Here is a 17,934-nt window from a genome sequence, read left to right as displayed (position 1 = left end):
TTTGTTTGCAGGGCAATAGTCCTGCTCCTAGCCCTATTTTGCTTCCTTTTGCAGCCCTCTAGCCCTTTCTATGACTTTTTTAGAGCCATTTTAGGGCCCCAAAGTTTGGGTCCCCATTTACTTCAATGGGGTTCGGGGTCAAGTTCATGTCCCGAACCCGAACTTTGCGGCGAAGTTCGGCCGAACCCGGCGAACCCGAACTTCCAGGTGTTCGCTCAACCCTAAAATTGAAGGTTTAAAACTCTAGTCGGCCATTATTTTGTCTTGACCACCACTAAACAGATTCTGGCATACCCATTAGTTCCGTTTAAATAGAAATTATGAAAATTTGTATAAAATGCGTCACGGGGCGCCGGCGATGCGCTCACTCTCCGTGGCGCCGACAGTGCCCCGCCTCTGTGCAGGAGTGAAGACGCATGCAGCGTCCTCGTCTCCTAGGTGATGGGTGGTGGGATGGACCCGGCCGCGCACGTCTCCTCAGCGCAGCCGGCGTCCTCGGTTCCCCCAGCAACCAGATTAAGCCTGAGCACCGAGCTGGGCACTCGGTGCTCAGTCATTTGCAGCAGAGTGAGTCATGTGATGCTGGCCACGTCACATGACCCCTGCTAGTCAGTATTTAAACAGGCAGCCTGCTGGCCACAGGTTGCCTGTTATTTAGGTTCCACCTGTGATTTTGTCTGACCTGGCGTACTTACCTTCTGCTGATTTCCTGATGATCCTCTGCCTGCTCCTTTTGTACTTTGCTGCTCTCCTGGTATTCTGACCCTGGCTTCCTCCTTACGATCCTCTCCTGACTCCCTCTCCTGACTCCCTTGGTACTTCACCACTCTCCTGGTATTTATGACCCCAGCTTCTCCTGACTATTCTCTGCTTGCTCCATTTGTACTTCGTTGCTCTCCTGGTATTGACTCGGTCCGTTCAAGTTCAGATGTTTGTCTGGTCTGTCCTCCCTGCACTTATTCCAAGCTAGGGATTGCCATCCCGTTCTCCCATGTCATTAGGACTTGCAAGGCAAGAAGGCAGGGCCAGGAGTGAGGGTGGAGCGCAGTGGTCACTTCCCTCCCCCTGTGTGTGTGTATACGCGACCATTACCGAATAACAGGCCCTACCAAACCACTGTATCATGAGGAGCTAGGGGAAAAACTCAGTTCCTTTGAGTTAGGACAAGGCTCTTCCACTCCTCGCGCCTCCAGTCCGCATATGGAGCCTCAGATTAAGCTTCCAGAACCCTTCTCTGAAGACCGGAGGAAGTTTCACTATTTTAAGGAGAATTGCAAACTTTATTTCCGTTTGCGCCCCTTGTACTCAGTCTCTGAGAGTCAATGCGTGGGCATTGTCATTTCGCAATTACAGGGTGATCCCCAGGAGTGGGCGTTTTCTTTACCAGCTGACACCAGTTGTTTAGCATCTGTAAAGGCACTGGTTCAGGGCGATCAACCCGCGGAGGAGTATTGCACCCAATTTAGAAGGTGGTGTGTTCCCTCAGGTTGGAATGAACCAGCCCTTAAGAGTCATTTCAGGTCAGGTCTTTCTGATAACCTGAAATACCTTCTAATGAGTTATCAGCTTCCAGAGACTCTAGAGGAGATGATGACCCTAGCTGTTTGACTTGACCGACGGGTTAGGGAAAGACGACAGGAACAACAGTTCTCTTCTCAGGTGGTGGTCCAGCCTGAGGTCTGTCCCAGGAAGAACCCATGCAGGTTTGGCATGACCCGAGGGGATCAGCGCCGCAGATGTTGAGTTTGTTTTTACTGCAGAGATCCTCACCATTGGATTAACCAGTGTCTTAAGAAGATCCCCTCCGTCAAATCTCCTAAGGCAAGGCAACCTAAAGACCAGGTACACCCTGATATTACGAAAAGTAAGCTTTTAGTACCTATAACAATATCTCTGGGTGTAAACAAGTGGTCGGGTAAGGCCTTTATTGACTCTGGCTCAGCAGCCAGCTTTATTGATTGTGAGTATGCAATAAGACTGGGTATTCCAATTTTTGCTCTACCTATGCCTATCCACATCATGGCTATCGACTCCACTCCCCTGGTGGGTGGTACGGTGAGGTCGTGTATCTCAGAGATTTCTTTAACTGTGAGAGTGTGTCACTCTAAGAAATGCTCCCTGTTAGCCCTGGAGAACTTACCGGTCGAGGTGGTACTGTGGATGCCTTGGCTCCAATTACACAACCCCATTATAGATTGGACCAGAGGGGAGTTGGTGAGATGGGGACATAAGTGCGACTCATGCTTGTCTGTGGTACAGGTTGGGGTCTCAGTAGAATCCGATACATTACTCGCAGTCATTAAGGAATATACAGATGTGTTCTCATCATCGACCCCAGAGGCTCTACCACCCCATAGACCTTATGATTGCGCCATAGAATTAGTAGGTGCCAGGTTTCCTAAGGGGCGTATTTATAATCTTTCTAAGCCCGAACGCAAGGCCATGGATGATTATATTAGAGAAAGTCTCATTAAGGGGCACATTAGACCCTCTGTCTCTCCGATGGGGGCAGGGTTTTTCTTTGTAAGGAAGAAGGATGGTGGTCTCAAACCTTGTATCGATTACCGGAAATTAAATCAGATTACTATCTGGAATAGATACTCCCTCCCATTGATTCCTGATTTGTTTAACCAGGTACTAGGGGTGGCCTGGTTTTCTAAGATTGACCTGAAAGGGGCATATAACTTAATCCGAATCAAGGAGGGAGACGAATGGAAGACAGCGTTCAATACTCCGGCTGGACACTTTGAATATCTGGTTATGCCTTTTCGACTCAGCAATGCCCCAGCTGTGTTCCAAAAGCAGGGAGTTCTTGGGTAAATTTGTCATTGTCTACCTTGACGACATTTAGATTTTTTCCCCTGATTTCGAATCTCATGTGTTTCATGTTAGACAAGAGGTTTTGAGGGAGAATCAGTTATCCGCTAAACAAGAAAAATGTGTCTTTGGGGTACAGGAGATACTATTTCTAGATCATGTTCTGACTCCTCACGCCTTCAAAATTGATCCTAGTAAGGTACTAGCGATTAAGGGATGGGTAAGACCATCATCCTTAACCCCTTAGGGACGCATGACGTACCGGTACGGCATGTTTCCCGAGTCCTTAAGGACCCATGACATACCGGTATGTCATGAGTTTAAAATGAGATTGCGGCGCTGCGGGGGGTTAATCCGAACAGGATGCCGGCTGAAATCATTCAGCCGGCATCCTGTCACAACGCCGTATCGATTTGATGCGCTTCCTGCCGATTCTGATCCCCGCGGTCTCTGACCGCGGGGATCAAACTTTAAAATGCCCCAAATAAAGTTTTATTCACCCACCCTGCACCCCTGAATGATTTTATGGCGGCGGGTGGTGCAGGGGGGGTGTTGTGGGCGGTGCGAGCGGTGCGGGAGGCGGGCGGTGCGGCAGGCGGGATCGCGATCCCCCGCCCGCCTCCTCTTGAATAATCATTGGTGGCCAGTGGTATACCAGAGTGTCAGCACATTGCTGACACTCTGGTATAAACGACTGACATCTGTGATGCGATGTCAGCCTTTTAACCCTTTCCATACCGCGGTTCGTACGGACCGCTGTATGGAAAAAGTTAACAGTAAGAGGGGGCTCCCTCCCTCTCCCATCGGGGGGCTGCTGTGCCTTTGCAGCCCCCGGATGGAGAGGGAGAGAGCCCCCAGACAGCCCCCAGACAGCCATCCTCCTTACCCGTCTGCGAAGTTGTGGCCACAACTGAGCAGACGGGAAAGGTTCCCATGGCAACAGGACGCCTTTTCAGGCATCCTGCTGTCCATGGTGCTGAACAGATCTGTGCTAAAGGCATAGATCTGTTCAGACAAAGTGTAAGTAAAATACAGTACACTATATATTGTACTGTACTGTATTATGCAGACATCAGACCCACTGGATCTTCAAGAACCAAGTGGGTCTGGGTCCAAAAAAAGTAAAAAAAAAAGTGAAAAAAAAGTAAAAATCAAAAAACACATTTATCACTGCTTAGAAATAAAAAATAAAAAAAAATTCCCTACACATGTTTGGTATCACCGCGTCCGTAACGACCTGATCTATAAAACGGTCATGTTACTTTCCACGCACGGTGAACGCCATAAAAATAAAAAAAAATTGCCCACCTTACTTCACAAAAAAGGTAATAAAAGTGATCAAAAAAGTCGCATGTATGCCAAAATAGTACCAATCAAATCGTCATCTCATCCCGCAAAAATCATATCCTACCCGAAATAATCGCCCAAAAACTGAAAAAACTATGGCTCTTAGACTATGGAAACACCAAAACATTATTTTTTTTGTTTCAAAAATGAAATCATTGTGTAAAACTTAAATAAATAAATAAAAAGTATACATATTAGGTATCGCTGCGTCCGTATCGACCGGCTCTATAAAAATATTACATGACCTAACCCCTCAGGTGACCACTGTAAAAAAATAAAAATAAAAACGGTGTAAAAAAAGCCATTTTTTGTCATCTTACATCACAAAAAGTGTAATAGCAAGTGATCAAAAAGTCATATGCACCCCAAAATAGTGTCAATCAAACCGTCATCCCATCCTGCAAAAAATGAGACCCTACTTAAGATAATCTCCCAAAAACTGAAAAAACTATGGCTCTTAGACTATGGAGACACTAAAACATATTTTTTGTTTTAAAAATGAAATCATTGTGTAAAACTTACATAAATAAAAAAAATTGTATACATATTAGGTATCGCCGCGTCCGTGACAACCTGCTCTATAAAATTACCACATGATCTAACCTGTCAGATGAATGTTGAAAATAACAAAAAAAAAACGTGCCAAAAAAGCTATTTCTTGTTACCTTGCCGCACAAAAAGTGTAATATAGAGCAACCAAAAATCATATGTACCCTAAACTAGTACCAACAAAACTGCCACCCTATCCCGTAGTTTCTAAAATGGGATCACTTTTTTGGAGTTTCTACTCTAGGGGTGCATCAGGGGGGCTTCAAATGGGACATGGTGTCAAAAAAAACAGTCCAGCAAAATCTGCCTTCCAAAAACCGTATGGCATTCCTTTCCTTCTGCGCCCTGCCGTGTGCCTGTACAGCTGTTTACGACCACATATGGGGTGTTTCTGTAAACTACAGAATCAGGGCCATAAATAATGAGTTTTGTTTGGCTGTTAACCCTTGCTTTGCAACTGGAAAAAAAAAATTAAAATGGAAAATCTGCCAAAAAAGTGAAATTTTTAAATTGTATCTCTATTTTCCATTAAATCTTGTGCAACACCTAAAGGGTTAACAAAGTTTGTAAAATCTGTTTTGAATACCTTGAGGGGTGTAGTTTCTTAGATGGGGTCACTTTTATGGAGTTTCTACTCTAGGGGTGCATCAGGGGGGCTTCAAATGGGACATGGTGTCAAAAAACCAGTCCAGCAAAATCTGGCTTCCAAAAACCATACGGCGCACCTTTCCCTCTACGCCCTACTGTGTGCCCGTACAGTAGTTTACGGCCACATATGGGGTGTTTCTGTAAACGGCAGAGTCAGGGCAATAAAGATTCTTTCTTGTTTGCCTGTTAACCCTTGCTTTGTTAGTGGAAAAAATGGGTTAAAATGGAAAATTAGGCAAAAAAATGAAATTCTCAAATTTCATCCCCATTTGCCAATAACTCTTGTGCAACACCTAAAGGGTTAACAAAGTTTGTAAAATAAGTTTTGAATACCTTGAGGGGTGTAGTTTATAGAATGGGCGGTTTCTATTATGTAAGCCTCGCAAAGTGACTTCAGACCTGTAGTGGTCCCTAAAAATTAGGTTTTTGTAAATTTCAGAAAAATTTCAAGATTTGCTTCTAAACTTCTAGGCCTTGTAACATCCCCCAAAAAATAAAATATCATTCCCAAAATAATTCAAACATGAAGTAGACATATGGGGAATTACTATGTATTACAGTATTACAGAAGTAGAGAAACTGAAACTTTAAAATTTGCTAATTTTTCAAAATTTTTGGTAAATTAGGTATTTTTTTATGCAAAAAAATTAATTTATTTGACTTCATTTTACCAGTGTCATGAAGTGCAATATGTGACGAAACAATCTCAGAATGGCCTGGATAAGTCAAAGTTTTTTAAAGTTATCAGCACTTAAAGTGACACTGGTCAAATTTGCAAAAAATGGGCAAGTCCTTAAGGTGAAATAGGGCTGAGTCCTTAAGGGGTTAAAGACCTTACAACGTTTTCTAGGGTTTGCCAATTACTACCGTAAATTCATAAATAATTTTTCAGTAATTGCTAAACCGTTGACCGACCTCACTAAGAGAGGGGCGGATTTGGAGGATTGGTCTACTGAGGCCTTAACCATAAAGAAGGCATTCAGTAGAGCTCCCATTCTGATACAGCCAGATCAGGAAAAACCTTTTATTGTGGAGGTAGATGCGTCCGAGGACGGGGCAGGGGCGGTCCTCTCACAAGGTCTCGCTAGACTTACTAACCTGAGGCCTTGTGCCTTCTTTTCCAGAAAATTTTCCCCTACCGAGAGAAACTATGACATAGGGAATCGTGAATTGCTGGCCATTAAATGGGCTTTTGGGGAGTGGAGGCATTTTCTGGAGGGGGCAAAACATTGTGTCACTGTTGTCACTGATCATAAGAACCTAATGTTTCTCGAGTCTGCTAAGAGGTTAAATCCCCATCAGGCCAGATGGGCATTGTTTTTTATTTTATTTCTCCATCACTTTCAGGCCCGGAAGTAGAAACGTGAAGGCTGACGCATTGTTTCGGAGCTTCCGTGCGTTTCAGCCTACATATGCACTACCTGAACCCATTCTACCAGCTAATATCTTCGTAGCAGCCATGACCCAGTATATCACGGCTCTCATTAAGGCTGAACAACATCTGGCCCCGGCACCCACCCCAACAGATAAGTTGTTTGTTCCCGTACAGTTTCGTCTCCGACTGTTGGGTGAGTGTCATGATTCTGCTTTTTGTGGACATCCTGGTATTGAGGGCACTAAGGAGCTGGTTTCTAGATCATATTGGTGGCACACTCTAACTAGGGATGTCAAGTCCTATGTGTCAGCCTGCAAGGTTTGTGCTAGGTCTAAAACCCCTAGGACTCGCCCTGCTGGTGACCTACAAACCCCTACCCATTCCCAATAGACCCTGGTACCATATCTCGATGGACTTTATCACTGACCTGCCGCCTGCGGATGGTAAGACTGTGGTTTTGGTAGTGGTTGATAGGTTTAGCAAAATGGTTCATTTTATTCCCATCTAAACTCCTGAATGCTATAACCCTGGCGTCTATATTTGTGAAGCAGATTGTACGTTGACATGGTATTCCGGAGAATATTGTGTCTGACATGGGTGTGCAGTTTGTGTTCAAGTTTTGGAGGACTTTCTGTCAGAAATGCCAGATTTCATTGTCTTTTTCGTCCGCCTACCACCCTAAGAGTAATGGGCAGACTGAACCCCTTAATCAGTCTGTGGAACAATTCCTGATCACCAGCAATTATGGGTTAAATACCTTCCGTTGGCCGAATTTGCTCTGAATAACCGTGTTAATTCTTCTGCTGGTGTCTCCCCGTTCTTTTGTAAGTATGGTTTCCATCCTCGTTTTCATTCTAGGTCATCCGTCTCCTCCTCTAATCCTGAGGCTGATAAGGTCTCCTCTGAACTGTGCAGTTTGGGTTCAGGTTCAATCGAACCTAGAAAAGGCTCAGAATACTAAGAAAATCAAGGCCAATAGGAGACATTCTAAGGGGGTGAACTTTCAGGTTGGGGATAAGGTGTGGTTGTCCTCCAAGAATCTCTCGCTGCAAATAGCTTCTAGAAAATTGGCTCCTCATTTTATAGGGCCGTATAAAATTACGGCAGTGATTAACCCGGTATCGTTTAGGTTGGAACTGCCCGAGTCATTCCACATTCATGATGTGTTTCACAAATCTCTGCTTAAAAAATATATTGAACCTGTTGTACCATCGCAAGCTGCGCCTCCGCCGGTTCTTGTTAATAATTCTGTGGAGTATGTGGTGTCTAAGATTGTGGATGGCAGGAGAATGTGTAATTCTTTACAGTACCTGGTCCACTGAAAGGGCTATGGACCCAAGGAAAGATCTTGGGTACCAGCTAGGGAGGTTCATGCCCCTAGACTGGTTAGAAAATTCCATGCAGAACATCCTGAGAAGCTATTGACTAAAGTCTTGGGTCCGATAGCCCCGTATAAGGGGAGGGGTACTGTCACGGGGCGCAGACGATGCGCTCACTCTCCGCAACGCCGACGGCGCCCCGCCTCTGGGCAGGAGCGAGGATGAGTGCATCGTCCTCGTCTCCTAGGTGATGGGGGCGGGACGGACCCAGCCGTTGCACGTCTCCTCAGCGTGGTCAGCGTCTTCGGTTCCCCCAGCAACCAGATTAAGCCTGAGCACCGAGCTGGGCAATCGGTGCTCAACCATTTGCAGCAGGGTGAGTCATGTGACGCTGGCCTCGTAACATGACCCCTGCTAGTCAGTATTTAAACAGACAGCCTGCTGGCCACAGGTTGCTTGTTATTTAGGTTCCACCTGTGATTTTGTCTGACCTGGCGTACTTACCGTCTGCTGATTTCCTGGCGATCCTCTGCCTTCTCCTTGTGTACTTTGCTGTTCTCCTGGTATTCTGACCCCGGCTTCCTCCTGACGATCCTCTCCTGACTTCTTTGGTACTTCATGACTCTCCAGGTATTTATGACCCCGGCTTCTCCTGACTATTCGCTGCTTGCTCCATTTGTACTTCGTTGCTCTCCTGGTATTGACTCGGTCTGTTCACGTTCGGTTGTTTGTCTGGTCTGTCCTCCCTGCACTTATTCCAAGCTAGGGATTGCCGTCCAGTTGTCCCTTGTCATTAGGACTTGCGAGGCAAGTAGGCAGGGCCAGAAGTGAGGGTGGAGCGCAGTGGTCACTTCCCTCCCCCCTGTGTGTGTGTGTACGCGACCGTTACAAAATGTCTTAAGTAATAATTTTTTGTGATCATTTTAGATGTATCATAGTAGAGCTATAATGTGAAGCTCCAGGGTACCAAAATCTGACACACTACCCCCTAGCATGTGCCATTTATAATATTGGTGTCCTGTTATATAGCATAGGGATACCTCAGGCAGCAGAATAACTGTTACCTCTGCATCCATTATGGCTATACTCCTGCATTGGGACAGTAAGAGATTATTGAAAAGGTGGACATATCCTTTAACCTAGTAACTAAGCATATTTCCCACAAGAAAGTACAAAATCTTCAAGATTTTTGAATGTGTTTAGGCCAAATTTTGCATCATCTAATATCTGAACTGAAGAAATATATCCCTTGTTAGCATTTAGAAACATAAAGTAGCTTTCATTCTTAGATATCATTGTGCAGAGGGGCAAAACATAGGCAGGCAGAACATGTTTAGTCAGATGTTTTTGCCTTTTGGTGAGCGTAAAGAAGAACCTATTTTTTAAACTTTACTTCATTTTATAAAATAACTTCTAATATAGAGAGAAATAAAGGGAACTGTGTTTTTTTTTTTTTTTTTTAGGTTTGAGCCTCTCATCTGCTATTGTAAATGAAAGTATTGTAACACAGTTCCTATCAGGTGTAAACTTCAGTCTGGATACTCAACCATGGCAAAAGCCCATTTCACAGAATAAATTATGTTACAGGACCAGATTTTCAACACTGACAATTGCTGATATTTGAATAAGTTGCCATGAATGAAAAACACTGAAGCCATTTCCTTCTGGCAGGGAACATATGTGCAGAATTTGCTGTTTATTCGCTGTTAATGCTTTCGTATATATAACAATTCTCCCTGTATTTGGGGCAGCTCAATCATGATAAAATATCACAATAATGTTGAAAATGTCTATATTTATGTTCAATAAAAATATATATATATATATATAATAATTATAACGTGACAATATCTATAATATATTTTTTATGCTTACACTATAAGATACATTAACAAATTAATTTGATCTTTTCACTTTTCAGCTATAAATTATTATTGGAGCATTAATGAGCGTGCGCTCTTATGTTGCTGTCAGAGGTAGAAAACAGCAGATGGAGGCAACACAAATTAGCATTTTAACATGTATAGGTATGGTTTACATGGGAATTCAATTCATGTGTAGCAGCTTCCATAACAATGTTCAAGCTGGTAGGACATATTATAGGGTTAATTCTTCCCTTCCCTATGAATCCAACTGAACATGTATGTTGTTACGTTCTGACCACTCGCCTCTGAGTCCTTCACATCATTATTGACGTATATAATGGAACTAATATACTTATAAAATCATACTATAACAAGCTAAAACTATAGCATAGAATAACTAATAATACATGTACAGATTTCTGGTTCTTTCCTTTTATTGCCATTAAAAAAAGTTTTTGGGGAAGTTACAGTGGTTGATTATTACCTAGTGAGCTCTACCAAATTAGGCTACTTTCACATTAGCGTTGTTTTAATCCGGCGTTCAATTCCGACACCGGAACTGCCCGCCGGATCCGGAAAAACGTGTGAAAACGGATTACATTTGAATCCTGATCAGGATTTTGATCACAATGAAAAAATGCATTGGAAAAAACGGATCCGCCATTTATGGATCCGTTTTTTTTCACATTTTTCGGCTTTAACATGCAAAATCCAGATCCGGTTTGACTGAACACACAGCGCCAGATGCGACGTTAATGCAAGTCAATGGGAAAAAGACCGGATCCGGCGTTCAGTCAAAGTGTTCAGGATTTTTGGCCGGAGGTAAAAATACAGCATGCTACGTTTTTCTGAAAAGCCTGATCAGTCAAAAAGACTGAACTGAAGACATCATGATGCATCCTGAAGGACGGACTCTCTATTCAGAATGCATGGGGATAAAACTGATCAGTTCTTTTCCGGATTTGAGCCCCTAGGACGGAACTCAGCGCCGGAAAAGAAAAACGCTAGTGTGAAAGTACCCTTATACTTCCCTGTGAAGGCATCTCCATGATTTCCATCAATGACCAAGAAAATAATCTCATTGTGATTAAATATTTTTGTGTATAAAAAAGAATATATTTGTAGTTAATATAATAATAACTTATCTATTACATTAAGCTTCATTGATAAGCTATTCCATTACACATGATGTATTATTTAATATGATTAACTATTATTTAAAATATTTAACAAATAAGGATTACCAAGAATTTTCTAGTTATCTTTAATCAAATAAAAGTAAATGTTTCTCTAATATTTTGTATTACATGCCTTTGCTTATTCATATCTATAACCTATTATGCATCTCATGTGTATTAGAATTTAAATGACATGAAAAGTTCTGCTTTGTCTTTTTTATTTTAATACACGTTATTACACGTTCTTTTGAGATCCAAACTTACAAACTTAATGAAGAAAACAATATATGTATTATCTGAAGCAGTTTTTGTGCCCAGGTTTATGTGTAAAGTAGTTGCTATAGTCGATGTAGTAAACACTCAATGTGAGGCCATGCTTCTCTGTCTGTACAGAGATTTGATGGGTAAATGAATAAATGTACAGAAAAAGTGTATTTTAAAGACAGGCAAACATAAAACGGCAAAGCTTATGGTCACACACGTTGCTCCTGTGTTACAATCAAGCAACGGGCAAGGATGATACTAACTGTATATAGCTTATTTTATGAATATAGGATATTTAATATCCTAGTCATGGAATAAATGTAATATTGTGACTTTTTAACATGTAACGCTCAATAATCTTTGTTAATTATGGACCTTTTTTTTTTTAATACAAGGGCCACAAAGTAAGTAATATTGATTTATATCAATATTTTAACCAGATTCTGTATTTTATTATACTTTGAAAATCTTATACAGGCTACACTGAGTTTGTTATGTGGTTAGAAATATTAGCAGATTTCCAACTTCTTTTTTATATTACCATATTATTAACTGTTAAAAACGTAAATACCACTTGAGATTGTTGTTTTTACTGCCTATGTACTAAATGCGTATAGCTGATTTGGTTCCAACAAAATAAAAAACAAACGGCTCCCCTACAAATAGAAGCTAAAAAGGATTAAAAAATCTGTCTCCCTCTGTTGATACAGAAATCCAACAATGAGGTCTCTCTCCAAATTTAGTAACATAGTTTATAAGGCTTAAAGAAGACATCTGTCCATCCAGTTCAGCCTGTTATGCTGCAAGTTGATCCAGAGGAAGGCTAAAAAAAACTGTGAGGTAGAAGCCAATTTTCCTCACTTTAGGGGAAAACATTCTTTCCTTAAATTTCTGAAAAAAAGTTAAGATCCTTTATATATATATATATATATATATATATATATATATATATACACATTACAAATGTAGAAAATAAGTCCCTTGGCTTCACGGTTGTATATGTATATGAAATGTACCAATAAAAATATTATCACCTGTTGGTTACTGGTTTCAGATAAATCAATCTCACTAATCATTGGAAAGAAATGAATTAGTTCAAACCATTTTTCAGACTTTATTAAATCTTTTTTTATTTTTCTATTTTAAAGTGGCCCCTTGGACAGTATACTAAGGTAACCCATTTCATATCTGGAACTGTTATTAACAGGTTTGTAAGTCATGCACATGCTTGTGATTATAATGATACAATGAGATCACAATACCAAAACTTAACCTGGGAAGAACCTTTAATATCCTTGGATGCAATAACTGGCATTGAGCATGTCATGTGATGAATTAACAACTGAACGCAGGACCTCTGTGCAAACGTGGACCTGATACCATCAACTGTGCTTTCAGTTGATCATTTACGTAAAATTCTATAATATATATAACGTTATGAATTATATTTGAACTTTGTCAATATAATTTATTTTTAACCCTTCTAGGTCCCTGCACCTTGACAGCACTTACTAATATTTATCCTATATTTTAGTTATTTCAGAAAATTTTAAAATCACATTCATATCTCACCCAACTTGCTTATCTCAGACAACATATACATATGTTCTCTTTTCATACAGTTGTTTTTATTACAATAATAATGCACATTAGCAATGTAAACTCTTTTTGTTGTCTAGAAGTGAACAAAAAGTTTAGTGACAAGGTTTAGGTCTGTGTAAATTAATTGACTTTCTTGGCCTAGTTATAACAAATTTGGCAGCATTTTGTTTTAAAAAATGACAGGATTAAATTAGTGATAGGCTCTTAAAACTCAGACACAGACTCAGATCTATACTGAATCTAAAACAGCCAGAAAATGAAGCAGCAACTCGAAAACTTAAAGATCTGACAGTATTTTTTCCGTTATTAGATATGGCAAAGCTTAATGTGTCATTTGTATCTTTGGCACTGCATTGTTCATACACCATTATAATGATCTGAGATGAAATAATGCAAAAACGCTTCCTGCTGGTTCTATGTAAAAACCATCAGAAACAGAATGGCTTATAAAAAAAAGAAGCTTTGCTATATTTGACAAACTCAGCTCTGCGTCCTCTGCAATAACAGGACTAAAATGTTTAATAGTTTCAATATTTTTTTCATATATATAACTTTTAGACCTAAGTGTGCACACACACACACACACACACACACATTAAAACTAATATTTAAGATATTTCAGATATGAGAGATAACTTATATAGCTAATATTTTTGATAAATGGAATATTTGTTATAAACTACATGTATATTAAAAGTTGATATGTATATATAGAAAATCAAAGTATATTAGATTTCATTTCAGTATCTAATAAGTAAAACAAATAACATAATTCCTGGTTTTATCCTCCTGTATATGTTTAATTATTATTATTATTATTAATATTAATTATTATTATTATCTTATTTTGCACTGCATTACCATATGTTCTGAAGTGTTAATATAAGTTAAAAAAAAATCCTTGTAGTTTGTATGCACATATGTTGTGAGAGTGATGCCAAAGTAAACTCCTAGCGGTGTTTTAGATTTCATTTAATCTATGCAGAGTAGTGATGCATTTTGGTGAGATGGTCTGTAACACCTATTAATTAAAAATTCTGAATCTTACACTTGATCCCCAGCCATCTGCGTCCACTGATTTACTATTCTGAGAATAACAGTTTTTTTTTTTCTAGACCTATTTTTTGCTGGGAACAATTCCTTTTTTTTTTTTTTTTAGCTATTCTTAAGAAAATGTCACAATTTTCTGTTATTTTGAACTTTTCTTGTACGTGCTTAACTTTCTCATTCGGGACCTACTGAGCTTGAATTGTGCATTGTTATGCAGTCACTAATCTGTTCATTGACAATGAGGCCTGCCTGGGAGGCATTTCTTTTCAATGGTCTACAGCCCCTTCTGGCAGAAAACGGCTTGCCATGTCATTGCCTTGAATTGTCTCTGTGTAATTAATATAGACATAGGAATGGTATAGTGTACATTTCTTTATTTTATCACTTAACAGATTGCTTAACAAATAAACATAAAATACGGCTTTAGTGCAGGGCAAAATCACAGTATTCAACTAATTAAAGGATCAGGAGTGATAGGTTTTCTTTTAAATATGGCAACAAATTTAGCATTTTACAAGAAAAAAAAACAAATGAACTAGAGCACAGAAGTTTAAAACACACTTTTGGGACCGCTGTGATACCTTAATCGAGCCGTGTCAATTACTGTGTGAACAAGCATCTGCTTTATCTTAATTAGATTGGGGGAGGGAGGTGAATGACCACTGTTTATATTCATTTTCCTCATTAATTATGAAAAACTGCATTTAATTCATCTTGCATGGCGAGAGACTGGCTGCGCAGATGGAAGTCATAAGGGAAGTGGCTGTCTGTAGGCAACCTGAACATAGAGCTCTGCCCGAGGGGAGCCCTGCCTGGCACTGCACAGTAATGCATGCCATAATTGTAATTTTTTCCATAGTCCAAAGCCTCTTCTTGCTTGAGGGAAAATATCCCATTATAGTTCATGGAGGGAGGGCTTAAGGGACCTTCAAACTGAGGGCTTGTGCACTCAGGAGACGTGCTTTCATAAAAAGATTCATAAGTACTACAGTAATTATACGGCTTTCCTGGCTTGGAATTGTCAAGGCTCCCATGACCTGGTGGGGTGCTAAGCTCAGGGCTGTGATATGGAGGGTATATAGAAGTATATGGGGATCTTGCATGATGGACTGCCTCGCCACTCTGACCCATGAGAAAACTCCTGGCATTGAGCTGCAGGCACCCAGCCACCAAGTTTGTGGTTGGCTGAGACAAACCTTTGCATAGGTTTTGTACAAAGGTGAGCAAATCTGGTCTCTTCCCAATACGCAGGATCTCTGCGAGAGCCCAGATATAGTTTTTGGCCAGCCTCAAAGTTTCTATTTTAGACAGTTTTTGTGTCTTAGAATAGCAGGGCACAACTTTCCTTAAACTGTCCAGGGCATCATTTAAGCCATGCATTCTCCCCCTTTCTCTTGCATTGGCTTCCATTCGTCGTAATTTAATCCTTTCAAACCGGATCTTGGTCATCTTTTTTTTCCTTGGCCCCCTCCTCCTTGGCAAACCATTTTCATCATCTTCTTCCTTCTCCTCCTCCTCTTCTTCTTGTTCTGTTTCCTCTTCAGGTGTTCTTTTGATATTTTTCCCATGGGACACTATCTGTTGAGTACAGCTTTCTACTTTCTTTGCAGGTTTTTGCTCCTCGTTTTCCCGCACATACTTTCTACAAAGCTGCGACTCCGTCATCACAACAGATTCATCAAATGGAAGTGTTAACATTGCTGCTTAGAATTAAATCACCTGAAACGACAGAGCAATATTCACAGATATTAACAATAAACCTAACTATAAGATAACTTAGACATTTCATACAGTGCTTCATTTTCACAACATTTATTTGAAGTGTATATCATTAAAAATATGTCAAGTTCAAAGTAAACATTTGGCAAATAATAGTATGAAAATCCTTGACAAATTTGTAAAATTGTCTATAGTTTCAACACATCAGATTGTAGGTAATCTATATTTGTAGTATTGTTTATTAACAGACATATACTTTAAATGAAAGAAGTTTGCATTGCCCAAAGCAAGAATTTTTACTTGAAAACACTTTTTAAAAATTTAGGAAATGATCATCTTTTCCCTCTAAGCAAATTTTGAAATCTTACAATAAAAAAGGGAAAAAAAACTCATTTTAGAGTAAAATAATGCACCTTCTTATCCTTTGAGGTATCACTAGAGGAAAACAGAAAGGAAATGGTGAGTAGCTATAACAAGCGTTTATGGAATCTCCTGCTTGCTCCTTACCTAGACACAATCTGGCACTACTCAATATTATATTGAAATATTGTCTAATATCTACAGGAAGGTGAGAGTAAGCAGAAATCTGTATATAAAGTCAGAGCATGAGAACGCATGCAGTGAAAAACACATGAATACCCCTTGTGCCTAAATGAACAAGCAATTAGTAACACAATCCCTTCATTATGCAATTATGAAAGCATTCTATAATACTGATGCAGATTAACCTACATGACTACTTGTGTCATGATATGATGGACAAAAAGAACATATCATAAGAAAGTAAATGATGTATAATGATACATATTAGCAAAAACTACAATGTGAAAATGTTATATACAATGATATTTAATACTATATAGTAAAGAATAAAAAGGTTTACCTTCAGACTTATTCTATCAACATCCAGATTTCATTTTTTTCGCCTTCACAATCAGTCCGAATGTCGCATTGTCTCCAGGAGTCTAGATATGTGTGTATCTCATTGATCTCTAAAAAAGTGACATTGATGCCAACTGCCAGAGCTGGTACCCATGCCATCTGCTAGTGACGTCACAGGGCAGAGAACCACATGATGCGTTCCCTTGAGACCTTTATTCTGCACTGATCATCTGGCATCCCTGTAAGTGGGTACCAGCATTCATGTATCAATGCAGAAGGTTAGACTGATAAAAAAAAAATCTGCACTAGCATATCACATACAGGCTATGCAGTTCAATCAGAGCACCTCCTTTTTTCCCAAGGAATCTTTAGGGACATATTAAATAGAAGGCAGTGGTGCCAATGCTAAGTTCTTATCTCCAAATGACACAGGATGGAATGAGGTGAATTTGTTCCTTTGCCTACGTGAAATTAACCCATTATTGATTTAGGGGATGGCATCTTACACAATAATTGCTTTTTTTAAACTGAAATTATGCTTTGTAGTTAGTTTTTAAAAATAAATCTTAACATTCTAAAGAATACAAAAACATTTATTAACAGGGACAATAATTATGGGAATTGAACAGCAGGGACAACAAGCAAATTTACATGGTTTGATTAATAATCCAGAAAACATGGCCTCACCATGTACTGTACAGCAATCACATGTACAGTTGTTGAAATGCATTAAAAATATTATATTATTATATATTGCTGATTTAACAATTTTTTCCCTCTACACAGTATTTTAGATGTATGTATTATTGATGCTATTATTTGATTCCTTACATGAAAATTGAAGAATTGAAATTCACAATAATAATAAATATTTAATGTAAGCATTATGTTTCTGCAAGTTACATTCAGTGGACTGTATAGTTTCCTCAAGATATGTGCTACCACCAGTATTGATAGTGCACTCTAAAAGGTGTCATGTTGCACTCTAAAATTTCGAATTACCTATTTTAATGACTAAGTGAACAAATTAATATTTTATTTACTGTTTTACAGAACTTATGATTAGATAGTTTCCCTTTTTCTTAAAGGGAACCTGTCAGCATGCAAACTACTTAGTGAATACTTTATTTGACAGGCAGCTCATTTCCCTACAGAGAAATGCAGGGAAATCGCAACCAGAGATCAAGCATAACTAACTAATGCTTGACCAAAGACAGGACTTCTTGGTTTGTGGTCGAGTATCTATTAGTAGTTAACTTGGTCCCAGGTATCCACTGTCCTACTTCTCTCTGCAGGGGAAGTGGTTGTCTGTTTGGCAG

General features: G+C 39.7%; 1 protein-coding gene across 1 annotated transcript; it reads right to left on the bottom strand.

The window, feature by feature from the left end:
• Positions 1 to 14,698: 14,698 nt before the first annotated feature.
• NEUROD6 (neuronal differentiation 6) lies at positions 14,699 to 15,712 on the bottom strand. The gene has a single exon (XM_040432866.1). The coding sequence runs from the start codon at positions 15,710 to 15,712 to the stop codon at positions 14,699 to 14,701; it is 1,014 nt and encodes a 337-aa protein (XP_040288800.1).
• Between the last annotated feature and the right edge of the window lie 2,222 nt (positions 15,713 to 17,934).

Source organism: Bufo bufo, chromosome 5 (assembly GCF_905171765.1).
Source record: "Bufo bufo chromosome 5, aBufBuf1.1, whole genome shotgun sequence".
NCBI lineage: Eukaryota > Metazoa > Chordata > Amphibia > Anura > Bufonidae > Bufo > Bufo bufo.
This window is presented reverse-complemented; position numbering and strand designations above follow the sequence as displayed.

Bases quoted from the DNA above. Each gene is read 5' to 3' on its own strand.
- NEUROD6 (XM_040432866.1), bottom strand. From the start codon at position 15,712: ATGTTAACACTTCCATTTGATGAATCTGTTGTGATGACGGAGTCGCAG.